The sequence below is a fragment of the Anastrepha ludens genome, chromosome 6 (genome assembly GCF_028408465.1).
Source record: "Anastrepha ludens isolate Willacy chromosome 6, idAnaLude1.1, whole genome shotgun sequence".
NCBI lineage: Eukaryota > Metazoa > Arthropoda > Insecta > Diptera > Tephritidae > Anastrepha > Anastrepha ludens.
In genome coordinates, this window is record NC_071502.1 from 19,408,491 (window position 1) to 19,421,243 (window position 12,753).

Here is a 12,753-nt window from a genome sequence, read left to right on the forward strand (position 1 = left end):
GTGCAAGTCAGCTGTTGACTTAATTTTTCATTGCACTAGTAGTGTTAAGACGATAACGAAAACGAAAGTGAGTCTCTAGTGAGTTCGAGAATAATACAATTGAAAGATCTTCTAAGCTTCATCTACTTAATTCAGTACTTTATCGCTACCACATCACATCCATTCAAATCCAATTATGTTTGTTTTTGACGCCTGCGGTGTCATTTTGATTATCGTCTGCTCTGGCTATGAACGTACACACATACATACATACATACATACGAGTGCGCAAACATACATACGAACAGGGGCAATCTATGAAAAGATCGTCTTTATGCTAATGATTCAGAGTAGCGCTAGAACACGAAAAATAAATTTTATTAGTTGAGCTGTACATTTGTATGCACCAAAAGTGGCAAATTATGAGGCGACACCAGCAATGCATAACGAAATGTGGAAAATTTAAAATTGTCGCAACAAATATCCAACGGAGCAGAGACGACACAGCGAAATTGGAGTGGTCCGGCCCCCGAGGCTTTAAAAACCTTAATTCCTCTTGTTGTGCGACAGTAGTGCGGTAACACTGAAGCACCGAGCTTTAACAGCTGTGGCAAGCGCTTAAACTCGCAATCCTTTAGCGTGGCCTAGATGCAAAGCAAAGTGATCGCAATCCTTACACACGTTCTTAAGGCGATACGCAGTTCGCAGGATAATTGATAATCAAATATAGTGAAATAATCGAACAAATCGAACAGCAAAATAAACAGCGGTAAATTGCAAAATTTTCGCCAGAGGTCGGAGTATCAATTGACCTGCTGCTATATTTGTCGCGCAAAAATCGTTAATTACATGGAAAATTCACTAAACAAACGAAATCGAAGTGCCAACTTAATCTAAGCTTTTAGCATTGCAATTGCTTTAACATATGCGCATACTACATACGTACATACATGTGCAAAAGTGAATAATATATTTCGTATTTTGAATCGATTCCTGGAATTTAGCCGGCGATCGTGAAACCGCAGTTCTTATCAGCTTTGAATATAAATACATAAATTGGAATACAATAATATGCGCTTCAAAACGAAAATAGCATTTCTCAGCATTTCGGTGATGTTGAGCTGTTGCTTGTGGACGCACAGTGAAGCAAAAATGCTAACAAGATGCCAACTGGCCAAGGAGTTGCTGGCCCATGACTTTCCAAGAAGTTATCTTTCAAATTGTAAGTCGTTTTTTTTGTTTGTGGTTTTTTAATTGAGAAAAAGTATGCACTTATACAGATACATTTTGAAAAATAACATGTATGTATGCATGTATGGTATATATGTATTATACATTAGAATGGCGCACCAAAATTTTGTCTACATGTTTCCATCATCTGAATTTGTGCTTTCGTCAAAAAAATTTTGTCTCCTATTTTATTATTATCTTTTTATTTAATATTTACCTGTGCCAATAAGGCAGCCTATCAAGCTGCCAGACCACAGCAGTATTTTCCAAGCGGAAGTTTTTGCTGTGGGGAAAGCCGCGGAGCTAGCCTACACGAGAACAAGAAAGAACTCAACAATTAATATACACGTGGATAGTCAAGTAGCAATAAAAGCAATAAGCTCATATTGTATTAAGTCCAAAAATGTTTGACGGAGCAGGGAGGCCATAGAAAGGCTAGCCACAACAGTAGGCTGCATATCTACTGGGTACCTGGTCACAAAGGCATTATGAGGAACGAAATAGTAGACGTGCTGTTAGACTACCTTTTGAGCAAGAGAACGATACTCCAAAACCGCTAAAAACTATATACTACGAAATGGACGACCACATGAAAAAGCGAGTGGAAGCTTGGGGGACTAATCTGACCACATGCAAAACAGCAAAAGTTATGTGTAGAACTAACGACAAAAAACTGACTCAATTCATACTTACGCTCTCGCGAAAGGACTGCAGAACTATTATAGGCATGCTGATAGGTCATAATCAAGGCGAATTTATTACAGGTGACAACAAACACATATAAGTAAAACCCTACATGTATTTGTTGTTGCGTTTGGTGCAACCATCACGTCAAAATCAGCAAGCAAATGTAAACATACGAATGTAAACATACCAATACATACAAACAAAGCATATCATTTTGACATAAGCCATACCTACGGTGAAAAATTCAGCTGGGTGAATGCTGTCACCTTAATAAATTCGCCTTGGTCATAATCTATTGGCTGCACGCACATGCGTACAAGATAGGGATTGCTAACACGAACAAATGCAGGAAATGCAGAGAGGATGTTGAGGAAACTTTAGAACACCTACGGCGCGTTTGTCCGGCATTATTAAAAACGCGTTTAAAATGCCTGGGAGCCCCATTGTTTGAGGGTCTGGAGGACGTCTCAAAAGCGGATCTCCCAGTGCTGTTTAGATTCGCCAAAAGCGCTGAAAGCCTACATGATGTCTATTTTCGGTATTCATAGAGGTCGGTCTCCATCTGCCATTGAATTTTTATTTAATATTTTCTTCTTCCCCCAAAAAATTGTCCAAAAATTTATATCCTACGCTCTATTAACCCTTTGCATCATTCGACTCAACCATCCGCGAACAAAAACTCTCTCTTATCATAAAGAACAGGAAGGTTGGTTGGTTGGTTTAAGTGGTGATTCTTCCAGAATCCAACTAGCGCTTCCGCACCATTTTGTTGCCACATCCTCGTTACCAACTTGTTTGCCAGTTATTTACAGCATGACTATATCGAGTCTGTGCGGGTCAGGAACCAAGAACGGCATAATTCGCAGTAAATTATTTTTTGTTAATAATTGAGGAAAATAAATCATTTTGGTACAGTTACAGTTTGTTATACCTCTTTTTTATTGCAACAAACAGTAAAAGTCTTGCCCGAGCAAAGTATTTTGAGTACATCGCGCATTTCGAGCGGTGATGCAAAAGGGTTAAAAAACAAAGTTGAGCGATTCGATGCCTGAAAACTGATTTATTTTTAGCTTTGTGTACAATAAGAAGGAAACTGAAAAATTTTAATTTTAAATTAAAAAATTTAAAAAATTTTGAGATTTTTTCAGTTTTGAAAATTTTGGTATCAAGTTTTTTAAAGTGATATGCGCTCGGATTTTTTTTTTACTATTTATTTATTTTTTATTTTTATATTCATTATATTTATAATTTTAGAATAAAATATGTTTACAAAAATCATTGAAAAGGAAAAAATTTAATTTTGAAGAAACAAAATTCTTGAATAAAACAAAATTCTTGAAAAAAATTTAGTTTTTTGTTAGAATAAAATATCTTTTACAGAATATATTGAAAAAATAAATTTAGTTTGCTCAAAACTTTTGAAGAAAATAATTTTTTGTAGGTTTTTGAAAAACGTATTTTTTCGGATAAAATTAAGTTTTCAAAAAAAAATTTATTAAAATTTGTGTTTGCCGAAAACTTTTTGAAAAAAGGGTTTTGTTTTTAATTCTTGAAAACAGTACCACTTAGACTTATCTCATTTTTTTAGGAAAAATAAACTTTTAATACAATTTTTTTTGAAGAGAAATAGTTTTTTTGTTTAAAACTTTTGGAGAAAATTTGTTTGTCATTTTTGAAAAACACCTTTACTCAGAGTTTTTAGGGTAAAATAAACTTTTCATAAAAAATTTGTTTAAAAAAAAATTTGATTGTTCGTTTAAAAAAGTTGAAGAAGTGTTTTTGTCATATTTTTAAAAAACCCGATTTTAAAGTGATATGTCTTTACCTAATCATAACATTTTTGGGTTTCGGTTTTTCGTTTTAATTTTTAAGATAAATTAAACTTTTAATTAAATTAAAAAAAAAAAAAGTTTTGAAAAAAATTAGTTTTTTTGTTTAAAACTTTTTGGGAAAGTGTTTTTTTTTAATTTTTGAAAAAAATCTCCTTTAAGATTTTTTCTCATTTTTTTAGGAAAAAATAAACTTTTAATAAAGTTTGTTTTGAACAAAAATAGTTTTTTTGTTTAAAACTTTTGAAGAAAATTTTTCTTCGGCATTTTTGAAAAACACATCACTCAAATTCTGTTCGTTTTTTTGTTTTCTTCTTTTGGTTTTTTGTGTAGAAGTTTTGAAGATAATTTGTTTTTGGTAATTGTTGAAAAACACCCCCAATCAGATTTTTTCTTACATTTTTGGAGGATAAAATAAACTTTTTAGTAAATTTTTGTTTTTGAAAAAATAGTTTTAAACAAAATTTGTTTTTTGCCTAAAATTGTTGAAGAAATTTTTTTTGTCATACATTTTTTTTATTTTTTTAACGAGAAAAAAAAATTACAAAAAGAAATTGTTTTTGAAAAATAAAAATTTGGTTTTTTGTGTAAAAGTTTTGAAGATAATTTGTTTTTGGTAATTGTTGAAAAATACCTCCAATTAAATTTTTTTCTTATTTTTTAGGACAACTTAAACTTTTAATAAAAATTGTTGAAAAAAAAAGTTTTCAGCAAAGTTTGTTTTTTGCTTAAAATTTGTAAAAAAGATTTTTTGTCATACATTTTTTTCTAATTTTTTTAACGAGAAAATAAACTTTTAATCAAATTTTTTTTTATAAGAAAAAATTGTTTTTGAAAAATAAAAATTTGGTTTTTTGTTTAAAAGTTTTGAATATAATTTGTTTTTGGTAATTGTTGAAAATTTTTTTTCTTGCTTTTTTTAAGAAAAAATAAACAAAATTTTTTTTTTAATTAGGTTGTTTTGTTTAAAATTTTATTTGTTAATTTAAAAAAAAAAGGTACAATTTTCATCTTATGTCTTAAAATGTAAGACTATGCTCAATAATCCCTGAATGTTTCATAGTGAAATTAATAAATTCATAAATTTCATAGTGATTTCTCTTAACTTTTCCAGTTATATTCAAATACGTACGGGACCCAGTGAAAAATCACGATTATCTGCTTACTAATTTACGTGCCGACGCTTCGATCGATCTAAAAATGGATGCAATACAAGAGTCTGTATGCTAGCGTAGTAAGTGAGTAAGTAAGTAAGTAGTATTTCGCACTGATTTTTCACTGCTTCGCCACACATCTTTGAATATAACAGGAAAAGTTATGGGAGTCCCACTGTGAAACTTTCACAAATAAGAGAAAAATTACCAAAACAATTTTTTTTAATAACATATTACTCTAAGATATTAAAAAAAAACTACTAAATAGGCGAAATATTTCACTTTTAAAATGTCTATACCAAAAATTCTCTTCATTGAATAAATCTCAATATTATTAAATTAAAAAAATAATAATTTTATTTCTTATTCGATTCAAACCTACAAATAAGCCAATTTTCAGGAAAAATGTAATGTCCATTGGCAAAAATACTTGGATCACTTCACATGGAATCGCTTAGTGATTTAAGCTATATTTTATAGGGGCTCTGGTAACAGCCCAAAAAAAAGAAAATTTTAAATTAATAAAAAAAATATCTGTCTCGCTTTTGACCTGTTTATCTCTGACAGTCTACAAAAATGTTTAATAACAAAAGAATGTTTTGTTTTATTGTTTTTCGTATTGTTTAAACAATTGCATTAATTATATTTAAAAATTGTTTTATCTTACCTATAAAGTTGTAGTTGTTTTTTTGTTTTTTTTAATTAACAAAATGAATTTTTCTCCAGAAATTGTCAGCTTTAGATTCCCAATTTTGAACTTACGAGTTATAAACAACGATTTTAAATGCCTAAGCACAGAGTTTCGAGCGAAGTCGATTATTCCTATTTCTTCAAAGAATACAACCGCCACTTTGATTTTCAGAAAGTTAACACCAAATCCGTAATCAGCGACCTTAAAACCCACCTAAAAGAGATTAAAAGCATGGCAATGCTGTTTTCCCGAAATCTTATTTTTTGACGATAGGTCCCTTTCAACTGTTTAACGCACATACATACATACATATGCAGCTTCGCCATATTTAAATCTATTATAAACGCTTATTTAATTACTTAATTAGGGGTGTGTCTTGTTGAAAATGAAAGCGGCCGAAGTACTTCAAAAGTTATGCAATTAGCTAATCACAGTGTGAGCTATGGACTTTTTCAGGTTAGTCGGAATAATTGCTTTTTTAGTTACTTGTGTTATTATTATTCGGATTTTTTTCTTTTTCTTTTCTGATTGATTTTTTAACTTTTGCCAATTAAAATATTAAATGAAAATATTTCCTATGAAATACAATTTTCAGATAAACAGTAAAAACTGGTGCCGAAAAGGTCGAAAAGGTGGAATTTGTAATATAAAATGCGAAGGTAAGTGCCTTTATTTTCTTTTACTTAGGTCCAAAAAAATATAATAATAATTATAATAAATGAGTTAACGAATTATTTTGTTGAATTATTTATGAACTTGTATACATAGTTTCTCATATAAATAGTCTCCGCAAAAATTAACAATAACTTTATGGGAAAGAAGAAAAAAAAGCGTTTAATGAAGTTTTCTCAGTGAAAAATACTGAAGGGTTTGTTGACAATTTGTTGAACTTTCCTAAAACTCAAAACTGCTTTTCTTTGACAGACACCGCATGGGCACTGAAGAGCACATATTTCACACTTGGGAGCCTTTTAATAAAATATCTTGTGTGAAATTATGAAGATAATTAATCATAAACACTGACTGACTTACAACCTTTCTAACGATACCCCATTTATGCAAATCGGATTAGCAAACTTTGACTTATATTACTTGCGGTTTGTTTTTGAAATTTGAAAAAGTCGAGCCAAGAAGCACCGAGAGATTTGATTACTCCTAAACACTCAGGCTAAAAAGGCCATTGTATTCAAAGCTCTGGAAATCGCTTGGTTTCAAGCATACCAGCAATCTACTTTATGCACTATAAATATGAAATACAGATGACAATAAATTTTCACACTTGTGCGCCTACGTGGGCGATATTTACGCGTACGAATGTCGCTAATTTCAATTCTACGGTATCTAATTTATTTTACATATATTTGTGAATGCAAGAAATAGTTTCATTTGACGTCAATTGTCTTTTGCTGCCCCTAAGGTACACCAGTTATTTCTTCCCCTTCATATTGACCGGCGCAAATTAGCAACGCCAAGTGAAGAGATGTTTTTTATTAGAACTTTTCAATGCAGAAGGGACTTTTATCTTTCTGTGCTTTCACCAGAAGATACCGCATTAAATACTTTTAAGGCTGTTTGTGCAACATATGAGTTCGCCTTGATGCTTATTGGACACGTTGTTAAACTCCCAAAAGTCAAGTAAGGAGTTCGAAATCTCCATCTGGGAATGTCGTGAGCCACTTAGAAGTCGTTTTGAAGCGTGAGAACGTTGAAACGAACACAAAATAGCTTACGAAAGCTCAAATAGATGCCAAAAGTTAACTTACATATCCATTCTTGCGACGTTACTTAGCTACCAGAGCGAGACCCTTATTAGCTGCAACGTCCACGTATATACATATTACTGATAAAGCCCTGCAACTCAACGTTCCATTGTCAGCGGTGTTCGGCGCCGTGAATGTGGAAAGGCGTAAACATTTTTCTCAGAATGTTTTTCGAGAACACTCCAGGATGTTATTGACACCGTACAACTTAATTCATTTTATATATTTTTTAGCGACTTCGAAATAGTCTGCTTCTAACTCCACTTAATGCTTCCCTTGGCAATCCTCCATAGTAAGCCTATTTGGCATCGCGGTTACAACTTTCTCTACCTCCAGTTTGTGGCCATGAAAAGTTCCTTTGAGGCCTCCGCCGAAGATATTTTTCTCGAATTCTAAGCAAACTGATGATATTTTTCAACGTCATTTTACACCTAGGAAGAGTTTTATTCCGATATCCGATTATTTTGAGTTTTACGTAAAAACAGAATGGCTTTTCCCCTATAGAAAACCTCGCACAGTCGATTACAGTCCCATTAAAACCAGGAAATCACAAGTAAATAAATCCATGAGTTCTGTATATTACTCTCTTCTTTTTTTTGCGGTTGCATATTCGTATAATTAAAATTGCTTATCTGCAAAATACACACGCGAGCTTTTACTTTGTTTCATGTATGTATGTATGTACGTACATTAGGATTCATCACTCATAAAGTTGGTACTGTTTTTCCATTGGTATTAAAAAAATATTATATTTTAAGACCTCCGGAAAAACATGAAGATTTATCTACGTGAGCTGATCCGGTTTCCGAGTACGTCCAAAAATCGAGGTTTTTATATAAGTAAAATTATTTTTAAAAATATTATTTTCAAAAAAAAAGCCACCTCAGATAATAAAAGAATTTAAGCTTTTTTTTTGTGCATTTAAATGGCGCGATCAAAGTCCACAAAACGCCAGGATATTTCATGAGCTGTGAGATCAAACTGTATTTTGACGGAAAACTGTATTCGTATGTACCGTTATTACGGCAGCTTCTGGTTTTTTATGATTTCTATTGCCTTCTTATTTAAATTGAGTTAAATCCTGTTTGTTTGAAATCGATGGTTCCATATTTATTTTATTGTAGTTCCTTTTCATTTGGTAACTAAATTTCGTTTGATTTTGCGTATGTTCTTATGTTGTCTTGGAAGTATTGTATATAAGTATTAATATCACCAAAATTCTCTTTTTATTTTATTTTTTTTAATTTATTGCAGTTTCTTTAGAAAAATTGGCTTGTTGTGTAGTTGTTTATTTTTGTTGTACCCGATAGGTTTAGGCTACTTTCTATCGACGATCCATTTTGTGACTGATTTAAAATGTTTAAGAATTTTATAAACAGAATCAAAGTAATGATATTTACTCAACAAAAATAAGACGTAAATTTCTTAATCAAATATTTTTAAACACACCTTTTATATTTATACTCTTCCAGGAATATTAGCTGAAGTTTGTTTCGGACAAAATATTTTTTTATACAAAACTCGGGGCTCTTAAATAAAATAACCGTCTACGAGTATTAGCTGAGGTTTTTTTGAAAAAAAAAAATATTTTTAAAAATTATTGAAAAAAAAATATTTTTAAAAATTATATTTTTAAGAATTATTATTTTTTTTATGCTAAATTCAAAAGTCTTAAATAAATTAATATTCTTTTTAATTTTGATGAGAAAGTTTGAAAATTTGATGCAAATTTGAAGGTGAAAAAAAAAGTTTTTCAAAATTAGTTAATTTGAAAATTAATTTTGAAAAACTCCTTTTTTATACAAAACTCGGGAGTCTTAAATAAATTAATCTTCTACGAGTATTAGCTGATGTTTTTACTGATAAAAAAAAATATTTTTAAAAATTAAAAAAAAATATTTTTAAAAATTAAAAAAAAAATATTTTTAAAAATTATTGAAAAAAAATATTTTTAAAAATTATTATTTTTTTATGCTAAATTCAAAAGTCTTAAATAAATATTCTACGTGTATTAGCTGAGTTAATTTTTTGGAAAAAATATTTTTAAAATTTTATATCTTTTATACAAAGCTCGGGAGTTTTATATAAATGAAATTAATTGGTTCCTAAAAATTTTAGCATAGAATACATGGAAGTGCAAGTTTGAAGGGACTCGAAAACCACGTTGTTTTTATTTTTTTGTTGTTTTTTTTTTGTTTTTGCGTTTTTTTGCTGGTGGTATCAAGCATTTGCTCCATATAACGAAGCCTCGAATTTTTTTTTGTAAAATATTTGGAAAATAGGCAACACCGTCTGCGAAGAATAACTACTAAAAACCAACTTTTATTTTCAGCTACTAAAAACTTGCACTTTATTGTACTAAAATGGGCGATAAAACTGCGTACCCATATTTTTTTAATTTTGATCAGAAAGTTTGAAAATTTGATGCAAATATGTAGACATTTTTTTATATGGAGAAAAAAGGCAACACAGCCTGTGAAAAAAATCTGTCAAAAACTAACGCGAATTTTCAGCTACATAACACTTCCACTTTATTATACTAAAAGTGCTGTACATTTTTTTTTTAATTCTGATTAAACAGTTTGAAATTTTTGATGAAAATTCGTCAAATTTTTATGAGCCAGAGTTCTAAAGTTTAATTTATATTATATTTATTATAGAATCTATACTATAAAGATGAATGTCTGTACGTTGTCCGCGCATCACTACGAAACGACAACACCAAATTACGTACAAATTTGAATACATTCATATTTTCACCCAATGAAGGTTATAGGCATGTTTTTATGATGAAACTCCCTTCCCACAGCCCCCAGGCTGCGCTACCACTCTCAATCGTCACTAATAATCGGATATTTGCTTAAATTTAATCTAAAAAATCTTAGTTTTTCCTATTTCCCACTATTTATAGCACACTCTAGACTACATAATCCGCATAAGCTGTTCAACTATGACCGAAATGCAAAGTTCAAAAACGGTTTGAGAAAATTAATAAAAATAATTTAGCTTAATATTTTTCTGATTGTTTGTTTCGATTTTATTCAACGAGGCATAGCGACGGATGCCGGGTATTGTAATATTATAGTTATTAATAAAAAAATATTTTCTATGAAATTATTTTTGTAATTCTTTTATATACATATCCTAAATCTCTCAAAACTACTCCTACGCGAGCGGGGCCGCTGGTTAAGGCTAGTGAACTATATTTCCATATAAAATTAATGAAAATTTAAATAAAAAAAAAATTAAAAAAGCAGTTTAGGTAGTCTAGTTTTTTCGCTGGCTGTATCTTCAACTTGGTCCAGCTCAAGTAAATCGTAATATTTTTTTTTTAAGCATTTTAGCAGAAGACTTAGAAGGTAATAAATTCCATAAAAGCCTTTGAAAAAAAGCAACTTGTTCGCCGGGACACCCTAATGAGAGTGCATATGTAAAAATATATTATTAGACTTATAATCTTTTAAATTTTTATATAGACGAAATTATTATTATTTTTTGTTTAATTTTGCTTATTGTAATTTACAGCAGCTGCAGTAACAATTTTTTAAATTTTTTCGCAGATTTTTTAAACGACGAAATTTCTGATGACTCCCGCTGTGCCATGCAGATCTTCAATCGACACGGTTTTCAGGCTTGGCCTGGCTGGGTGAAGAAATGTCGTGGGCATACGCTACCTGATGTCTCCAGATGCTGAGCGTAACCGCTGCATCCTATTTTATGCGAGTGGCTATATTGGATAGCAAAAATGGCACAGTAGTGGTTGCTGCTCATGGCTTTTACAAATCTACGCATGCACACATGTATGTGTGTGTCGCCAGAATTTATACATACATACATACACACAATGAGAAATATTGACTTTTTATACAAACAAACGATTTACATTTAAGCATCATAAGGCATACAAATCTACTACAAACATACATACATACATTGATTGTTTTGGAACATGCGAGGCTGGAAGCATTCACAAATTTACACATAATTGTTGTGAAAACAAAAATAAAAAATCATTAAATTATTTTAAGTTTTATAAGTTCGATTATTATGTAAGTAGCGAAAATCGACAATAATAAACTTAGGCTAATAAATTAGAATTAATTAAATTAATTATAAAAAAGAAATAAAAAAAAAATAAAAAAGAAAATAAAAAGGAACGATCTACAGACGATTTCAGTTAGAAATTCCTAAAATAAAGTAGAGAGCCAAAGATTTAGTTTTAGGTTTCCGATTTCGCAAGCGTTAAAAGTTATCCCTTGTGCTGAAATTGCAAAATGTTGTGTATAGTATGTATTGTAAAATGCTCTAATGGCGTTTCGGCCCCTAAGGGATTAGGGAACTATGGACATTTCATAAAACTAATTACTTTCGCTTATAAGTTCACTTCATATTTTAAAAATGACCTTCAAAGAGGATTAAGGTGGGGGAAATTTATTAACACATGGAGTGCCAAGCTGATTTAGAGAAAATATTCACCGGCTCCCAAGCGCGTTTTTTGTTAGTAGTAGCGGTGTGAAAGAAGTAAATATTGATCTGAGCGATCTCCGACTTGCTTTGTTGTTTATTTTGAATTTTGTAACTGATGTATGATGAAACTGGAATCGTAAAAATTATCGTAGCACATGAGAATTGAAGCAAATTTTTTTGCAAATATCAGCCTACACTAGGTAGGGTAGGTAGGTATAGCGGTTGTCGGTTGACACACCTACGCCTGCTGATACCACCAGGGCTGTCCCCTCTCCCGCTCACTCTACATTGTCCTCATTGAACCAACCTGTGGTTAATATTAGGCGATTTTAAAGGGTTCAGAGCCGATCGGTTATCTGAATATATGTATATATCTCTTGTTCCATCAGTATAGATACTGATTCCGCTTCTATTGTCCATTACCCTAAGACCACGCGATAGAGCCCATCGGCTTACATCGTTCAAAGCATTTTGTATTATATTGCAGAGGGCAGTATCCTCCTTTCCTCTACTAAAACATAAAAAATTCCATGTAGTGTTTGCTACACAAGTTTTCGTGCGATGTAGCACCCCGGGAAGTACAATGTCGTACAAAATTTGAAAATTTATAATGGCGTCGTATATTACGTCAATCATACAAGAGTCGGATGAAAAGCTCGTGCAAAAATAGGAACTCCCTAATTGTTTGAGGTAAACCTTTTTTTAATTTTCGACATAATCTCCTTTTAGACGTGTACGCTTCGTCCAAAGCTATTCTAATTTGTTGATCCTTTCCGAATAATAGGATTTTTCCAAGTCTAAGAAATAGGTTGAAGAAAATTTGTAAAAAAATGTAGTAATCTCAAGATCTATTCAATACAAAAAAATTGGTATGGAGTTTTCTGAAGTCAGATATCTGCGGCACTTTTTGCCGTGAGTTCTTCTAGAAATTCATTTATTGTAAGCTGGACTGAAGG

The 12,753-nt window shown here is 31.2% G+C and overlaps 2 protein-coding genes across 2 annotated transcripts in view; one reads left to right on the forward strand and one right to left on the reverse strand.

Annotated features, from left to right (window-relative positions):
- The window catches only part of LOC128868752 (uncharacterized), an 86,979-nt gene that overhangs the window by 14,058 nt on the left and 60,168 nt on the right, over positions 1–12,753 (reverse strand). The gene's annotated exons all lie outside the window — the stretch shown is intronic.
- LOC128868754 (lysozyme) lies at positions 378–11,440 on the forward strand. The gene is made up of 4 exons (XM_054111218.1): positions 378–1,201; positions 5,938–6,026; positions 6,166–6,229; positions 10,891–11,440. Exons 1-4 carry the CDS (start codon positions 1,051–1,053, stop codon positions 11,022–11,024), a joined length of 438 nt encoding a protein of 145 aa, XP_053967193.1. The 5' UTR covers positions 378–1,050; the 3' UTR covers positions 11,025–11,440.